The sequence below is a fragment of the Amborella trichopoda genome, chromosome 12, assembly GCF_054954075.1.
Source record: "Amborella trichopoda isolate Santa Cruz 75 chromosome 12, AtrichopodaSantaCruz75HAP2 v2.0, whole genome shotgun sequence".
Taxonomy (NCBI): domain Eukaryota; kingdom Viridiplantae; phylum Streptophyta; class Magnoliopsida; order Amborellales; family Amborellaceae; genus Amborella; species Amborella trichopoda.
Window position 1 is genome coordinate 19,660,885 of NC_142347.1, and position 15,971 is coordinate 19,676,855.

The 15,971-nt window shown below is 42.6% G+C and overlaps 1 protein-coding gene across 6 annotated transcripts in view; it reads right to left on the reverse strand.

Moving 5' to 3' along the window:
• The window catches only part of APE1 (acclimation of photosynthesis to environment), a 58,008-nt gene continuing 42,037 nt past the window's right edge, over positions 1–15,971 (reverse strand). For 4 of the 6 annotated variants that reach the window (XM_088854201.1, XM_011626127.3, XM_006847207.4 and 1 more), the window contains 3 exons: positions 536–616; positions 289–334; positions 1–183 (listed from right to left, as the gene is read on the reverse strand). In XM_088854201.1, the coding sequence (XP_088710327.1) occupies positions 125–183; positions 289–334; positions 536–616 (186 nt within the window). In that variant the 3' untranslated portion in view covers positions 1–124. Of the gene's footprint in view, positions 184–288; positions 335–413; positions 617–15,971 lie in introns of all 6 variants that reach the window. The other 2 variants (XR_016046183.1, XM_020668959.2) reach the window with 2 other exon arrangements.

Consider the following 15,971-nt stretch of genomic DNA (forward strand, 5'->3'; position numbering starts at 1 on the left):
TTAAGCACAAGCTTCAAAGATATTTTTGATATTGAATGCACAATTTGGTTTTATACAGATCAGTTTTAATCATACAATGGCATATTACAGTGAGAGTAGGCTTCAACATTACAGGCTGAATACTTCATAGAGTCGTATCTGAAATTAACTTGACTTCATAAAGACCTTCCTCCTCACCTTTCCCTGCAACCAAGAATTATGTGTGTAACATTGGAACTCAGAAATGGGGAAGTTAATCCAAGCAATTTTAACAGAAACAGTTATGCCATTAGTTTCCCCAAAACTCACCAACTTCGGCAGTAATTCCTGGCCCAAAGAATGACGCAAATTTAGCCTGAGAAGAAAGAAAAGATTGAGAAACTCTTTAGGACAATCATTAGCATTAGAATGTTTTGATATAATTATATGCGCACAAGCAATAACTGGTAAGCTTGGTTTCCAAAACCAAAGAAGCAAGACTAGTCACAGGTTAGTCGCGTAGAACGTTCTTTTCCATTTCGAACCAGGTTTAAAGCAACAAATGGAGTCTCATTACTTGTCTTTGTTCGAAGTCTGACAACTGCAAAGCTTTTGCCTCAAACACAAGGGCTAAGCAGTACTTTCCTTCTTCAGTGGCCTGATTATAAACAACATGATTAGCAAATCATTAGGACAGAACATGCAAATATGATAGATGGAGCTCAACTGTATGTCATCAATGACGCCTTAAATTTAAAACTGAATATAATTAGTCACCAAGACATGATTTCTTTATAATTTAATTGGCATTCGAAGTTCCAACATAACCACTTAACTAACCAGGACATGAGCCATAGATCACCACCTAAAAAGATTATTTTAGTTCAACAAATCGCTCGAATCTTGTCAGTCTAGTAGCGAACAGGCTTCTGCGAATTGAATGTAGAACACTCGAGCAAAGATAATGTTCATTAAGATGTCGCATAAATGATCCTGGTAGCTCTAGGTCAATAAATTGAAAAATAACAATGAACACAACAGAAGAATGCGTGACTTTTTTATGTCAAGGCCAATTCAAGGGGAATTATTGCTTGAAAGGACAGCAGTGGTGAAGAACAAGAGGAAACTTCTTGGACTACTAAATCCCCTACCAACATCTCAAACTAGAAATTTTGTGGATGACCTATTGTTTATGAACCCAGAGTGCCAAATATTGTCCATAAAGTCACATTATTTCTGCAATGACAAACAGAGATCAAACCGTTGCTCAAATTATCAAATATTTTCCCAACTACAAATCGAGGATTAAACAGATCTTGTTCTCCAAATGTAATGTATTACACATTAATTTAAAACATGGACCCAGACTGGGACTTGAAAAGGTCCCAAACCCGAGTCAACAGTCCAACTCAACCAAGTCTCCAAAAAATAACAAAGGTCATGATCTAGTGAAACTAAGCCAAGTCTTAGGGTTCCTGAACCAGACACATCCAATTGCAATTAACCGAGTGTTGAATCCGTATGATATAATTAAAAACCAATGACTGCCATAACTCATCATAGTAAAAAGTCTGAGGTAGACCCACTAAAGTACTTGTTATGAGGTATGAGTTAGTTCAAGTGGAAGGCTCAAAAAGGGCAAGGGGTAAGCAGTGTTTTAAAATGCAGGATGCGACCGAAAGCGGTAGGGGGACTGATGTGAGGAAGCGGCTCGATGCGGTCCGGATGCGGGTGCTTCGTGGTGATGCAGTCAATAAATATAAAAAAAAATTAAAATTTAAAAAAACAGGTTAATGCATAAAAATAATATGGATGTGATACATGTGATAGAGGGTATCTAGTTTATTCATTAACTCCAAAAGTATTAGCTGTCGGAGATTCTACATCCACTAGCCCCTAATAGAAACTAGAAACGTGAAACTTCATAAAACATTCAACAATCAACAACCATAAGCATAAATCTGAAACCACAAACTTTAATGTCACAAAATACTACAAACTAAAAGTCCATGAAGATCAAAGAGTTTTAAAGTCAAGCTTAAGAAGAGTTAATACAATCATCATTTGTTTGAGGGGTTTAATAACCCCCAAACCCTTTCCTCAAATCAATGCCCAAAAGATACAAATCAACAACCAAGCATCAACAAATGCACAAATCGAAGAAATTCAACAAATAAAATTTCTACCCAAAATTTTTCTTTGATTCAATAGATCCAATAAAAGCCACGGATATGGATGAAAAATGTTGTTTGGGGGGTTTAATACCCCCCCAAAAAAACCCTTTTCCCTCATTTTTGAAGGTCACAATGACCTTATTACCCCTGCCCGAGGGGTACAGTTTAGAAAAAAAATGGCAAACGATTATGCGGCCTGATGCGATGAGAAGCAGGATGCGGCTCTGATGTAGAGAGATGCAGCGCATATGCGGAGAGATGCGACACATATGTGGGCACATCTCTCCAAACTGCATGTGCAGGGATTTTCGATGTGCTGCCCAATGCATAATGCTTGATGCAACCGCATTTTAAAACACTGGGGGTAGGCCCAAAAGGACATGGTTGTATGAAAAATAATATTTCTAAGACTACAATACAATCGTAGATTTATACAGAGGGTACAGGTAACACTTGCTAAAACTATAGGATACAGTTTCTATATGAGTGTAGTATACAATTAGGCACTGACAGGTGTTTTGAAGGTAATCATGGAGAGTTTTGAGACAAACTGTGAGAAATGATGTGGGGAATGAGACTTGATAAAGAAGTCGACGAGTTGGGATGCAGTAGGCACATATGGTAAGGAAATTATGCTTCATCTAAGAGCAGGGAGCGGCAGAGGATCAGCAGGTACAGGGTTCTGATCAGAACTGTTAGCATCGTTGGTGGAGTTCCTTCTTGAGCTTCATATGGAGGGACACGAGTGGAATGACCAGAGGAATTAGGAACAAGATCAGAAAGGGGGACCAAGAAATAAAGGTGAGAGCGTGAGTGATAGCCTCTCTATCAATTAGATGTCAAAAATGTTTTTCTCAATGGTAATCTTGATAAGGAAATGTATATGAAGTTACCTCCTGCGGTTGTGGATTCTCAAAAATGAGTGTGTAAACTTCAACAAACCTTACATGAACTCAAACAAGCACCTCGTGCTTGGTTTGAGAAATTTCGTAATGAAGTTCTTTCTGTTCGATTTCGACAAAGTCATCATGACCTAGCCCTCTTTGTGTCTGAAATTTCTAAAAGAAGAGTTCTCTTGTTACTATACGTGGATGACATGATTATCTCCGGCACTGATATGAGTACAATTCACAAAATCAAGTAGAAGGTCAATATAACCTTTGCAATGAAAGATTTGGGTTTCTTGCGGTATTTTCTTGGATTAGAAATTGCTTATTGTCCTCGTAGCTATCTACTGTCACAATTAAAATATGCTTCAGAGATTGTCTCTCAAGATTGACTCAAGGATGATTCAAAGAAAGCTAATATCCCTCTTGAGGTCAATGCCAAATTTCGGGCCACAGATGGAGAAGCTCTTCCTAACCTAACCTTTTATAAGCAACTGGTTGGGAAACTAATATATCAGAGAATTTCACGCCCAGATATTGCTTATGCAATTTATCTGGTTAGTCAGTTTTTGAGTGCTCCGCGTTCTGCAAATCTCGTTGCGGTTTTGCATATCATTCGTTCACGGATACCGATCACCAAGCTTTATTTTTCTCCTCTTCTACCTCACTTGAGCTCCGCGCCTATACAGACTCCGATTTTGTAGATAATCCGAGTGATTGCAAATTTACCACAAGATTTTGCATTTTTCTCCGTGACTCTTATCTCTTGGAAAAGCAAGAAATAGAAACGAATGGCTCAATCAACTATGGAAACTGAATATTGGGATATGACACAAACCACCACTGAGATTGTTTGGGTACGTTAACTGTTCAAAGACATGGGTGTCACTATCTCTACTCCTACTCCACTCTATTGTGACAACAAGAGTGCTATTTACATTTCCAAAAATCTGGAGTTCCATGAGCGCACGAACATATTGAAGTTGATTGCCACTATGTTCGACAAGAATATCTAGCAAGCATAATTTCCTTAACATATGTGCCCACCGCAGCCCAACTCGTCGACTTCTTTACTAAGTCTCATTCCCTGCATCATTTCTCACAGTTTATCTCCAAACTCTCCATGATTCCCTTCAAATCATCTCGCGTTTGAGGGGGAGTGTGAACAGATATGGAAACTACAACTGATATGGCATCTACAAATTATGAATATTGTAATCTGTCAGTGCCTAATTGTATACTACACCTATATAGAAACTGTATCCTATAGTTTTAGCAAGTATTAGCTGTACTTTGGTGGTTTCGTCAGGCAATTGGTGGGTTTTCGTTGAGTATCAAACACTTTTGTCTTTGTGGTGGAAAGGTTTGCAAGACATCATTTTCCCACAAAATCTCTCTCACAAGAGTAAAGAAAGCTAGGAATTTGATTTGAGCAATTTATTTTAAAAAGGTGGGGTTAGTGGTCTATTGTGTTACTTTGATCTTGCACCTATTAGGTGTTTCTCTCTTTCTTTAAACTCCTAGCCTACTCGTGCTTCTGACCTTGCACCTACTTAAGCCAATCGTTATTGTTTTTAAGTGTCTATCTCTTTCTATCCAAATGGAAAAATCTGAATCTTATCAGCTTGTACCTATTAAACTCAAATGACAATAACTACACTTTTTGGGCCTCATTATGCGGAATGTAATTTATGGAAAAGGCCTACTCGGATACATAGATGGAGACCAAAAGAAACCTAATGAACCGAAAAAAATAGAAGAATGGGGCATAAATAATGCTCGAATTATTGATGGGCTCATTAGAAAGTAATATAAGGATCAATCTGAGCACTTTCAAAACTGCTCGAGAAGCATGGAACTTTCTTGCAAAAATTTATAATATGACTAGCTGGGCACAAAGTACCAGTCAGTACAGGAATTTCGCTCACTCAGACAAGGAGAGTAGTCCATTCATGACTTTTACTCTTCCTTGTAGACGCATTGGGAAGCTATAGCACCCATGGAACCTGCAATTGAAGATGGTCTTAGCGCAAAAATAATTGCCAAGTCTCGAAAGGAATTTCAAGTTATTGAATTTTGAATGGCACTCCGTCCAGAGTTTGAAAGTGTCAAAAATGGCCTGGTCCACAGAAGCTCTCTCCCCACTCTAAATCAAGCTCTTTCTGAGCTAATTGGAGAAGAAACCAAGATTAAATCTCTTAACTCAAGTTTTAAAGGAGAAACAGTTTTTGTGGCAACCCAACCTCAGAGATCAAATGTGCCTAAACAACATCAGCACAATTCGTACTACGTCCCTTCCAAGAACATGTCATCAGTCAAATGTAACTATTGTGAAGAATTAAGACATATCAACTACCCATGCCCAAAGAAGAAGAAACCCACCTTCGTTGTTGTCTCTGATACAAGTCAACCATTGATCAAGTACCCACCAACTCAAAACTGGATGTCACAGTCTCACTCCTGCTTCACCAACTGTGACATTTACACTTGAACAAGTGCAGTCTATGCTTTCCTAATCACATCTGGCCTCTAAATCCATGCCATCTATCTCAGGTAGTTTTGTTTCTACCTCTTGGTTGATCGACTTAGGAGTCTCTCATCATATGACCTCCAATGAGTCAATCCTAGTTGATTGTAAGTCTTTTTTTGATATTATTTATACTGCTGATAGAACCACTATGAAAGTTTCAAAAATGGGTTCCATATCTCTTACTTCTGACCCTTCTAGTAAATTAAAGGTTTATGATGTTGACCATGTTCCTTCACTTGCCATGAATTTATTGTCCGTCATTCAGATTGCCCATTCGAATTTTCATGTTGTTTTTTCTCCACCTTGTTGTTACATACAGGATCGACAGTCAGGGCAATTGATTGGGACTAGGCGTAAAGTTGGAAATATGTACTACCTAGACCATTCGCATATGCCAACCTCTTCTATTTGAGTTGTTTCTACTATTGATGATGCATCTCTATGGCATCAACATTTTGGTCACATCTCTGGTTCTCGTTTTCAGTCTTTATTTTCCCACAATGTGCTTGATGCTGTTAGAAATAAAAATTTTATTAATGCCCAACATTGTGCAACTTGCAAATTCGCTAAATCTCATGCTATACCTTTTTCTCAAAGTACTTCCATTTCATCTTCTATGATTGATCTTGTTCATACTGATGTGTGGGGTTCTGCACCTATTCTATGTAAAGGGGGTCACGAGATTTTGTAACCTTTATTGATGATCATACTCATTATACCTATTCTATACTCATTATGCATAATCGAACTGATTTTTTAAAAAATTTCATTCAGTTTTATTCATATGTAGAAACCCAAATTTTCCACTAAAATCAAAGCCTTATACTCAGATTCTGGAGGGGAACATATCAGTGGAATACTTCAAAAAAAATTGGCTAACAAAAAACATTCAACACCAAAAAACCTGTCCTTACACTCTAAAACAAAATAGTGTTTTCGAATGTAAAAATCATCATATCTTGGAAACCACTAGGTTCCTTCTTCTGTCTACATCTGTCGTAAAAGAATTTTGGGCAAAAGCTATTCGTACACAATCATTCTCATCAACCTCATGCCATCCTCCATTTTATCTGGTGATACACCTGTTTGAGGTCATTTTTCATCACTTGTATCCCCGGTGAGAATAAGGAGAGAGATGTTCGCTACCTAGGTCTGCAGGTACCAAAATGCCTATGGACTACAGAAGCCGTAGGCCAATAAGCCCTGATCCAGAAGTGAAAGTTCGACAGTCTCAGAATGGCGTGAGAATGTTCAAGATTGTGCATAAGAGTCTCCTAAGAACACTTGCCAAGTTCTGTCGCAATCCGACAAGTTTAAGGCAGTGCAGACGACAAAACAGTTTTGAAAATTCTACCTCTATTGTGCCAAAAATGGACTTTAAACTACAACACCATTATTGGAGCGTCAAATGCTCTCCAGATCATCGCCATCAGATTTAGAACGTTCGAAAATGCCCGGGTACCAATTTTCAGCACATTCGGACGATTTTGAAACAAGTTATGGCCACATTACCAAAATGGGTAGATCCTACACTATTACGGTGCACCATCGGTGAACCAGTTTCCATTAATGGAAAACTGGGTTTCTCAATTTCAGGGGCAAACTTCACAGGGCCATATCGCCGGATCAAGCCCAGATTTTGGGAGCATGTTCATCTCTACGACCCGATCGATTTGATATATGGCACGCATGATAACACGGCCCGAGCCGAGAGAAATCGAACAGAGAAGTTCACCAAAAAATGTCCAAAAGTAGCAAGAAATTTCCAGCAACATATCTCCTAGATCAAACGGCCATTTCACGACGCTCGCGCGTCAGATCGACCTCAAACCAGACCCATTACGAGCACAAGGTCAGAAGCTGCATCTGAGTCGAACCTCGCCTGTGATGGACGGTCAGATTCGACGCATGATGAGTCCAAAGTTGCTGCAATTCCGGCCACCGGAATCCAAACTCCGAAAAAAGTTTTCCAATTTGGAAAACGATCGTACGGGCATCAAATCGAATCGTTCTTGTTGCAAAACGATCGTGGCAACATGTTCGACACGCAACAACAAAGAAACCAGCGAAAAACAGTGAGAAACGGATTGGATCTTAAATCTAATGTCGCACGTTTTTCGCACGTTTTTCCATGTTTTTGCCACGTCATGATCATGGCACGAGAGTTTGATCCATGGTTCAAAACGAATATCAAAATGATCGTCATCCCTAGCTGATCAAGAAAAGAATAATCTTTTGACCAGATGAGGATCAGAAGGACCCTGAAAGATCGTAAAATTTGCATGGCCATTACAGGGACCTAATTGGACTTTCACAGATTTTCGGTGCAAGGGCAAAATCATCATTTTGTCCCTATTTTCTTATTTCTCTGTCTGGCACGGCTGCCAAGCACGATCTTCTTCTTTCTCTCTCTTTTTCTTTCTTCACTCTCCTTTCTCTTCTCTCTTTTTTTTTCACTTCTTTCTCTTTCTTCCTTCTCTCTCTTCTCTCTCTCCTTTCTCTGCTCTCTGTCTCGCACAGCAATGCACACTGCCGCGCGTGATCTTCCTCTTTCTCTTTTTTCTCTCTCCTCTTCTTCTTTCCTATGCTCTTTTTTCTTTTTCCTCTCTCTCCTCTTCTGTCTTTTTTCTTTCTTCTTCTTTCTTTTTCTTCTTCACCTTCTTGCCTTTCTCTCCTTTCTTTTCTCTCTTCTTCCTTTTCTTCTCTCTCCTTTCTTTCCCTCTTCTATCACACACCACAATGAGCATTGCCGAGCGCGACCTTCTTCTCTCCTCGTTCTTCTCCCTATCTAGCACGACAGTAAATATTGTCAAGCGTGACCTTCTCTCTCTTCGTTCTCTCTTCTATCGTGCGCGACTGTATGGACCAAAGATTTTCAGGCCTGTTGCAGTGCGCAGGTGGGTCACCGGCTAGTTGACGGCACAAAGAGCTGTCACGCGTGGCAAACCGTTCTTTTTTAACTGACCAAATGGAGTCCAAATGATGTTTGATCTACTTACTAGGCTTTATAGCTCATTCCGTTTGCTTCCATCCTTATAGATTACTAGCCGCAGGTCGAGGACGTAAGGGTGTTTATACAAAATTTTGATATGGTTTCAAAACTAATTTCCAAGTAGACTCATATCTTTCAAATGGAGGTGGTTGGAAAACATTTGGACCCTGTTTGACCAGTCAAAGGCTCAGTACAATAGGAACAAAAATTCTGAAATCTGTTGTAATTTGATAGCAGTGACAAGTTCCCATAATCAGAGACATAACTTCCAATCTATAAGGAGTTTCGGGATGATTTCAAAAGCACAGTTTAAGTAGAAACACATATCTTTCAAATGAACGTGGTTTGAAAGCATTTGGACTACATTTGGTCAATCAATAACTCAACACAACAGGAATGAAAATTCTGAAATCTGCGGAAATCTTATAACAGTGACATGCACTCACAAACAGAAACATAGCTCCCAATCTGTAGAGAATTTCAACTGAGCTTAAACAGAAAAATCACAGTAAACACACGTATTTTTCATTTAAAACTGGTTTGAGCTCATTTGGATATATATAAGTCAATGAAAAGTTCAATTTACAGAGCATGCATTTTTCTAGAAAATTTCAAAATTTCATATCCAAATTCTGGCACACTTCAAACAGTGAACAGTAACTTTCAAACCAAAATAGGCATTAATGCAAAGTTGTTTTCATCTTAAACTAGATTCACAAGAGTGCTTCCCCACCAATTTTCATAGCAAACAGATATGCCTTTAATGCTCAATCTCGTATACAAATAAGAGGCACAATCCTGGAAAAATCAGGGCTTATTCCAACATATTATCATACATGTTCAAGCTTGTACTAAACAATCAAACAAAAACCATGAAAGCATGGATGCTATAATCTACTTACCTATGCCAAGAGACCTCCAGGTTTACCCAAGCTTCCAATGGTGGTTGAATGGAAAGCCTCAAAATTCTAAGGCCAAGGAAGGTGGCGTGAGGGAGAGGGAGAGAGAGAGTGTAGCACTTGGAGTGAGGTTGCGGATTTAACATGGATAAGGAGAGGAGAGGTGGCAGCAAGCCACAACCAAGTGGCAAATAAGGGGGGGCACGTGGTGAACAAGGGAGAGGAAAAAGAAGAAGGGGAAAAAGAAGAAAAAGAGGTAGTCCCTTGGCCTACCCAATTCAATTGTGTATGGCGGTAACACATCAAGCGCAGTTTGCCACGCGCAGCAGTTCTCTTGTGCCGTCTACGCGTCGGTGACCCGCTGGCTCTCTACAACATGCCTGAAAATTTTTGGTCCTTACATCATCCACCCCTTAAAAAGGATTTTGTCCTCAAAATCATATACTTGATCATCAAATGAATGGGCGAGGGAGTCTGAAAGTGGCACTCATCTCCAATTAATCTACTGAGGTACGATGAACATACAATCAACCAATACTCAGAAGGATGTCAAAATCCTAGACATCCAAAAGAATCTCGTCTAGGAGCAAGACTCTACTTCCCAAATGTATCCTCAGTACCTAAACTCTGAGCCGGCCATCAAGGAGGTGTACACATACACTAAGGTATGATCAAGAGGTGCAAATTCAATGTTTAAGTGACAAGCAAACATTCTCTTAGGTGCAGATTCAAGATGCTTTAACAGAGTAGGGGGGCAATCAGGATCAAACAAAATTCTAGTTTCCCTGACCACAAACAAAGAGCTTACCTTGGATCTCTGAGGTAGAAACCTTCGCCTCTTGTTCCGCGACTGCAAACACCCGACCTTGAGTCTTTGGCTTAGGCTCGTTCCTCATCATGGGGCAGTTTTTAATCAGGTGTCCTGGCTTGCCACACTTGAAGCACGCCTTAGTCTTCAGCCAGCACTTGGAAGCCGTATGACCAGGCTTCCCACAAAAGCCACAGTGCACTGGCTGGTATTGTCGAACATCGCCCTGGAAGGCCCTTTGGGCCTTATTGGTCCCCCGACTTCCTTTTTCTAGGCAATCTCCCGGAGGTGGAGGCCTTCCCTTCTGCTTCTCCTTCCCAAACTGGTACTCCTCACAATCTTTCTCAATTTTGATAGCCAAGTCCATCAATGGGGAGAACACCTAAAGATTGGTTGACATCAATCTTCCTCTTATTTCTGGCCAGAGGCCCCTCTCGAACTTGTTCGCCTTACGGTATTAATGATGTGTGGCGCGTAATGGGAGAGCTCAGCAAATTTTGCTTCATACTTGGAGTGAGGTTTGGGATTTAACATGGGTAAGGAGAGGAGAGGTGGCAGCAAGCCACAACCAAGTGGCAAACAAGGGGGGCCACGTGGTGAACAAGGGAGAGGAAAAAGAAGAAAAAGAGGTAGTCCCTTGGACTACCCTATTCATGAAAGGTGGTGCACTCATTTATGTGTTTTTGAATAAAGCCTAAACCCTTCATAAAGAGATTGAAATTTTCTGTCATGAGGCACTGAATATGCATGGCTGCAATGAGACATGCTTATGATATAGTGAATGCTTACGAATTATTGACTAGGCATGATTGTAATAAGACATACCTATGAGATATGAATGAGCATGGTTGTAATAAGACGTGCTTATGAACTATTGAATGCTTATAAAATCATGAATGCTCATGTAATACTGAATGAGCATGGTTCATGCCTATGAAATAGTGAATGGTTATGAAATAGTGAATGTGCATGGTTGTTATAGGACATGCTTCTGAAATGATGAATGCTTAGGAGATAGTGAATGTTCATGAAATGAGACATGACACAGATGTGATTTGATATGATAAATAATGTGATATGAAGCACTATGCAATGGGTCATCCATTGGTAGTGTGATGTGATTTGATATGATGAGTAATGTGATATGAAGCACTATGCAACGGGTCATCCGTTGGTCGTGTATTGTGATATGATAGTAATGTGATATGATAAGGATGTGATATGTGATAAGACCTGCGTGGTCAGCTATGTGACATGTGATATGTGATTGATTGGCATGCTCTGAGCGTATTGCATGACCATGAGGTGATATGAAATTTATCGGCATGCTTTGAGCGTATTGCATAGCCTGACTTGTGACCTCTCCGACTCGCCCAATAATAGGACGGGAGTCGGGCTAGATGATGATTGGGTGGTCGCTCCCCATTCATAGTGACTTGGTACCTAGAAGGTGTAACACTCCTAGCCAATGGTGGCATAAGGGGTAGGGTCTTGCAAGGCCATCGCCTATCGAAAGCCCCAAAGCCGGTTGGGACTGTGTGTGTGCGTGTGTGAAAGCATTACGAAGTGGGTCACCCACTTGACATTGTTTTACCTCCCGAGTGATGGTTGAAGTCCTAAGCAATGGGATTGGCTTGGCCTGATGAATAGAGCTTCTACTTCGTGAGTGGAGTAGACAAAGTAAGGAGTGAGTTAGTGGAAATGGTTGTTATTATTCACCTTAATATGTTAATTGCCAAGATTTGTATAGTTGCATGATTTCATTGACCCCCGCATCATATCATATATGATTGATCTGATTTGTTATCGCTTCACTATGAACCATGCACGGCACACTGATGAATATGACTATGACACATGACTCACATTTTATAAGAACGCTATAAAATCTTGTACATTGTTGTAAAATGATTTTCATAGGCTGCGAAGCATGATGTTTGATCTACTTAATGGGCTTAATAGCTTATTTTGTTAGCTTCCATCCTTGTAGATTACTAGCCGCAGGTCAAGGACGTACGGGTGGTGTTCGTTACTAGCGGTTGAACACCCGAGCTTGGTGAGATAGCTCCCTTTAGATTGTAAGTGTTAAATGGTCGTTGGCCGTATAATTGTTCTTTGTGAAGTTATGTATTTTGATGTTGATGCCTTGGACAATTTGTAATATTTGTATATATTAAGTTTAGTTTTAATTTATCCAATTTTTGTTATGCTTCTTGTGGGAGTTTCTGCTTTCTTTTATGGTTTGCTCTGATTTCCTTCTTTTCAAATGCATTGAGCTCACTCCTACCTGAGTGGCATTCGCTACCTCACGTCGCGGTCCAGCACTTTGTCACCCTCCGACAAGTGCGGAAGGGGTCAGGGGGCGGGGTTGTGACAGCGACAGTGCATATTGCCGAGTGCAACCTTCTCTCTTTTCTTTCTTTCTTCTGTCACACACGGCAGCGCACACTGCCAAACATGACCCTCTCTTTCTTCTTCCTATCTCGCACGGCAGTAAATATTGCCGCGCATGACCTTCTCTCTCTTCTTTCTCTCATTTATCATGCGCAACAGTGACTATTGCCGAACGCGACCTCTCTTTTCTTTCTTTCTTTCTTCTCTCACGCACAGCGGCGCACACTGCCGAACATGACCCTCTCTTTCGTCTTTCTATCTCGCACGACAGTGAATACTGCTGAGCACAACCCACTCTCTCTTCTCTCTTTCCTCTGTCTCACACAGCAATGAGCACTGCCGAGCGTGACCTTTTCCTCTCTTCCCCTTCCTGTCCTGCACGGCAACACACACTGCCGGGCATAACACTTCTTTCTCCCTCTTTGTCTTGCACGGCCGTGCATACCGTCGAGCATGACCTCCTCCTCTCTTCTCTCTTTCTCTTTTACTTGATTGACTAGAGGGCTGGCTGAGTCTTGTGCCGCCGTGCCAGTCTTGTCATCGAGCAGCCTAACCGTCGTGCCGGTCTAATTACCGTGCCCGTCTAACTACCGTTTCAGACCAACCGTTGCGTCAGACCAGCCATTGCGCCAGACCAGCCGTCGCGTCAGTCTTGTCGTTGAGCAATCTAGCCGTCGTGCCGGTCTAAGTAACCGTTCCCATCCAGCTCCCACGCCAGACCAGTCGTCGCCCCAGTCTTGCCTCTATGCCAGCTTAGCCACCAGGTCAAACTTCTTCTCTATCTTTCACTTCGTCTTTTTTTCTCTCCTTCGCCCCCTCTCTTTCCTTGTTTTCTCCTCAAAAATTCCCTTCTCTCCAATATTCTTTCTTTATTTAACCACTCTTCTCTTTCCCTTCATTGTAAAATATTTATTAAAAGTCCCTTGTCGAGGAGACGACTTAAGGCTGCCGAATTGACACAGACTTCATTATGTTAATTCTTTCATCCTCTTTTTAGCACACACGCATGTGTGCGCTCACCTTATGATAAGGTGGGGTCTTCAGACCCACTTGTCTGTACTTTAATGTGTGTGTGGTTGCAGGTGAGAAGAAACAGCTCAAGGGAGGTGATTCTGAACCGACCTCAAGTCTGAGGGGCATTCCAACGTGATCTAAGAGGGCGCCCATGCGAGCTAACTCGAGCATGTCACGGACCCACGTGAGGTAAGTCCCGCCTTACAACTCAAATGCCTCACTCACTGGTTGGTATTCCTGTCCGTGTCTTCTTTACACAGTTCTCGAGAGAGCGATCTCAGGTCCCAGGTCCATCTCGAACCCGAAACCACGCCACCAGGTCATCCCGACCCGGTGGGCGAGATCGAGGCATATAACCAGCTTGACGACTCCACTGGGCACACGCAACCCCAGAGTTCGATCGTCCTTGTTTGACTTTCCTTTCTTCTATTTCCTGCTCACTATACACACACTTGTCTTCGGGGTTGTTCAACCCCTCTATCCGAGTCGGGGATTTCATAATCCCCGTACTCGTGTGTCTTCATCGGGAAGAGGTAGCGAACCTTGTTCTCGACCTTTCCATTGAGCATCGACCATGTGTCGCGCTCCCAGGTCTTCACCTGGATAGAGGTGAGGATGGAGCTAAAAGTCCCTCACTCCCTACCTCCTTGCATTGGCAGACCCTCCGACAACGCACCTTGCGTTTGTGGCACACATAGCAAGTCACTTTGCCGGTCCCACTGCTCAGGGCAGCCCGAAGGCCTCCCCTCCCTCTCCCGCGACTGGCAGGTCATCTGCTGTTACTGTTGTGGGTCGCTGCGAGGCTACCCCCCATTCTCTATCACCTCGGGCCCCTGTAACAAGAGGCTCGACACCAGGAAGAGGCGGCCCCAAAGCAACCACTTCACACACACCCACCAAAGCTAATGGGCCAATCCATTCTAGCTACACCTCGGGGCAACCCTCAGGTTACCTCAAGACACTGTCAGGGTGTGGGTCTTCTAGAACCTAGCCCTGCACATCTTTTGCATGCACACCGCACCACTCGCGTTAACCCTCAGGTTACCTCGGGACACTGTCAAGGTTTGGGTCTTCTTGAACTTAGCCCTGCACATCCTTCGCATATGCATTGCACCACTCGAGGCAACCCTCAGGTTACCTCGGGGCATTATCAGGGATCGGCTCTTCTTGGACCTGGCCCTACACACCTTGCATATGCATTGCATTACTCGGGGCAGCCTGGTTGTTGTGCCTGCCCGAGCACACGAGGGGGACCCTCCTAGAACCCTCTCCCAGCACATGCCTACTCACACTGAGAGGGAGGGTCACATGGCCATTCCATCACACACACATGCTCATGGCACCAAGCCTCTTAAGGTCTGACATGCTACTCAAGCCAAGATTGACCCCCAGGTCACCCGAAGTCCTTCTTCAAGGGGCGCACACGCGCCGATCCCGCCACCCGCCCTTAGCTCACCTTTGCACTGTGCACACATGCACAGATCCAAAACTTCCCCTAGTTCTAAGGGAAAAGAAAATAACACCATTGAAGACTTCTCTTCCGAAGATAAGAGAGCCCTTTCTTCCCCCTAACTCCCCTTGATCCAGATGCTGCTAGAAAGCATGGTATGAGCTGAACACCAAAAAGGTTGCTCGGGGTAAGATGAAGCCAATTATCTATGAAAATCCAAGTCCCACTCGAGCTAAAGTTGAGCCTATGAATGGGGTAAAGAACCAATCTAACCCAGTGACCCCATTGTGCCATCACCCGATCAGACACCCGAACCCATTTAAGGTTAGGGGCATCGACAGCAATGGCTTCTTCAAGCAGACTGAGCTTGGAGCAGCTAGTGGGCCTGAATCACTTTCCCCTAGACTCCAGTTGACCTGGAAGGCGCCGCTGCAAGACAGTCCCGGTGCCTCAAGTAAGATGGAAGCCAAACCCACCGAGGGTGCTGTCCATGACCTCTTTGTTGTGGAGAGTTTGATCTATGGAGAGACAGGTCCCCTTCCCATAATGCAAGAGAATGATCCACCATCTTCCCCCAAAGCCTGCCTTGACATCCTTGCTCCCCAAGATGAAGCTGAAAAAAATACTAGTACTGTTGAGCCGCTTCTAAGATTTGAGAAATTCATGGTTGACATCGACCTTCTGAACAAGAAAGGGACTTTGCCATTGTCCCCTCTCCTTCCGTCTTTACATGGATTTTTCACAAAATCTTGGAGACATGATGGACAGCCATCTGCTCTCGTTCGTTCTAATGGTGCGGCCTCCCTCGCCTGCTCCCAACCAGACATTCTTCCTTCTGATGAAAACGCGTCACTCTCATTCGCAG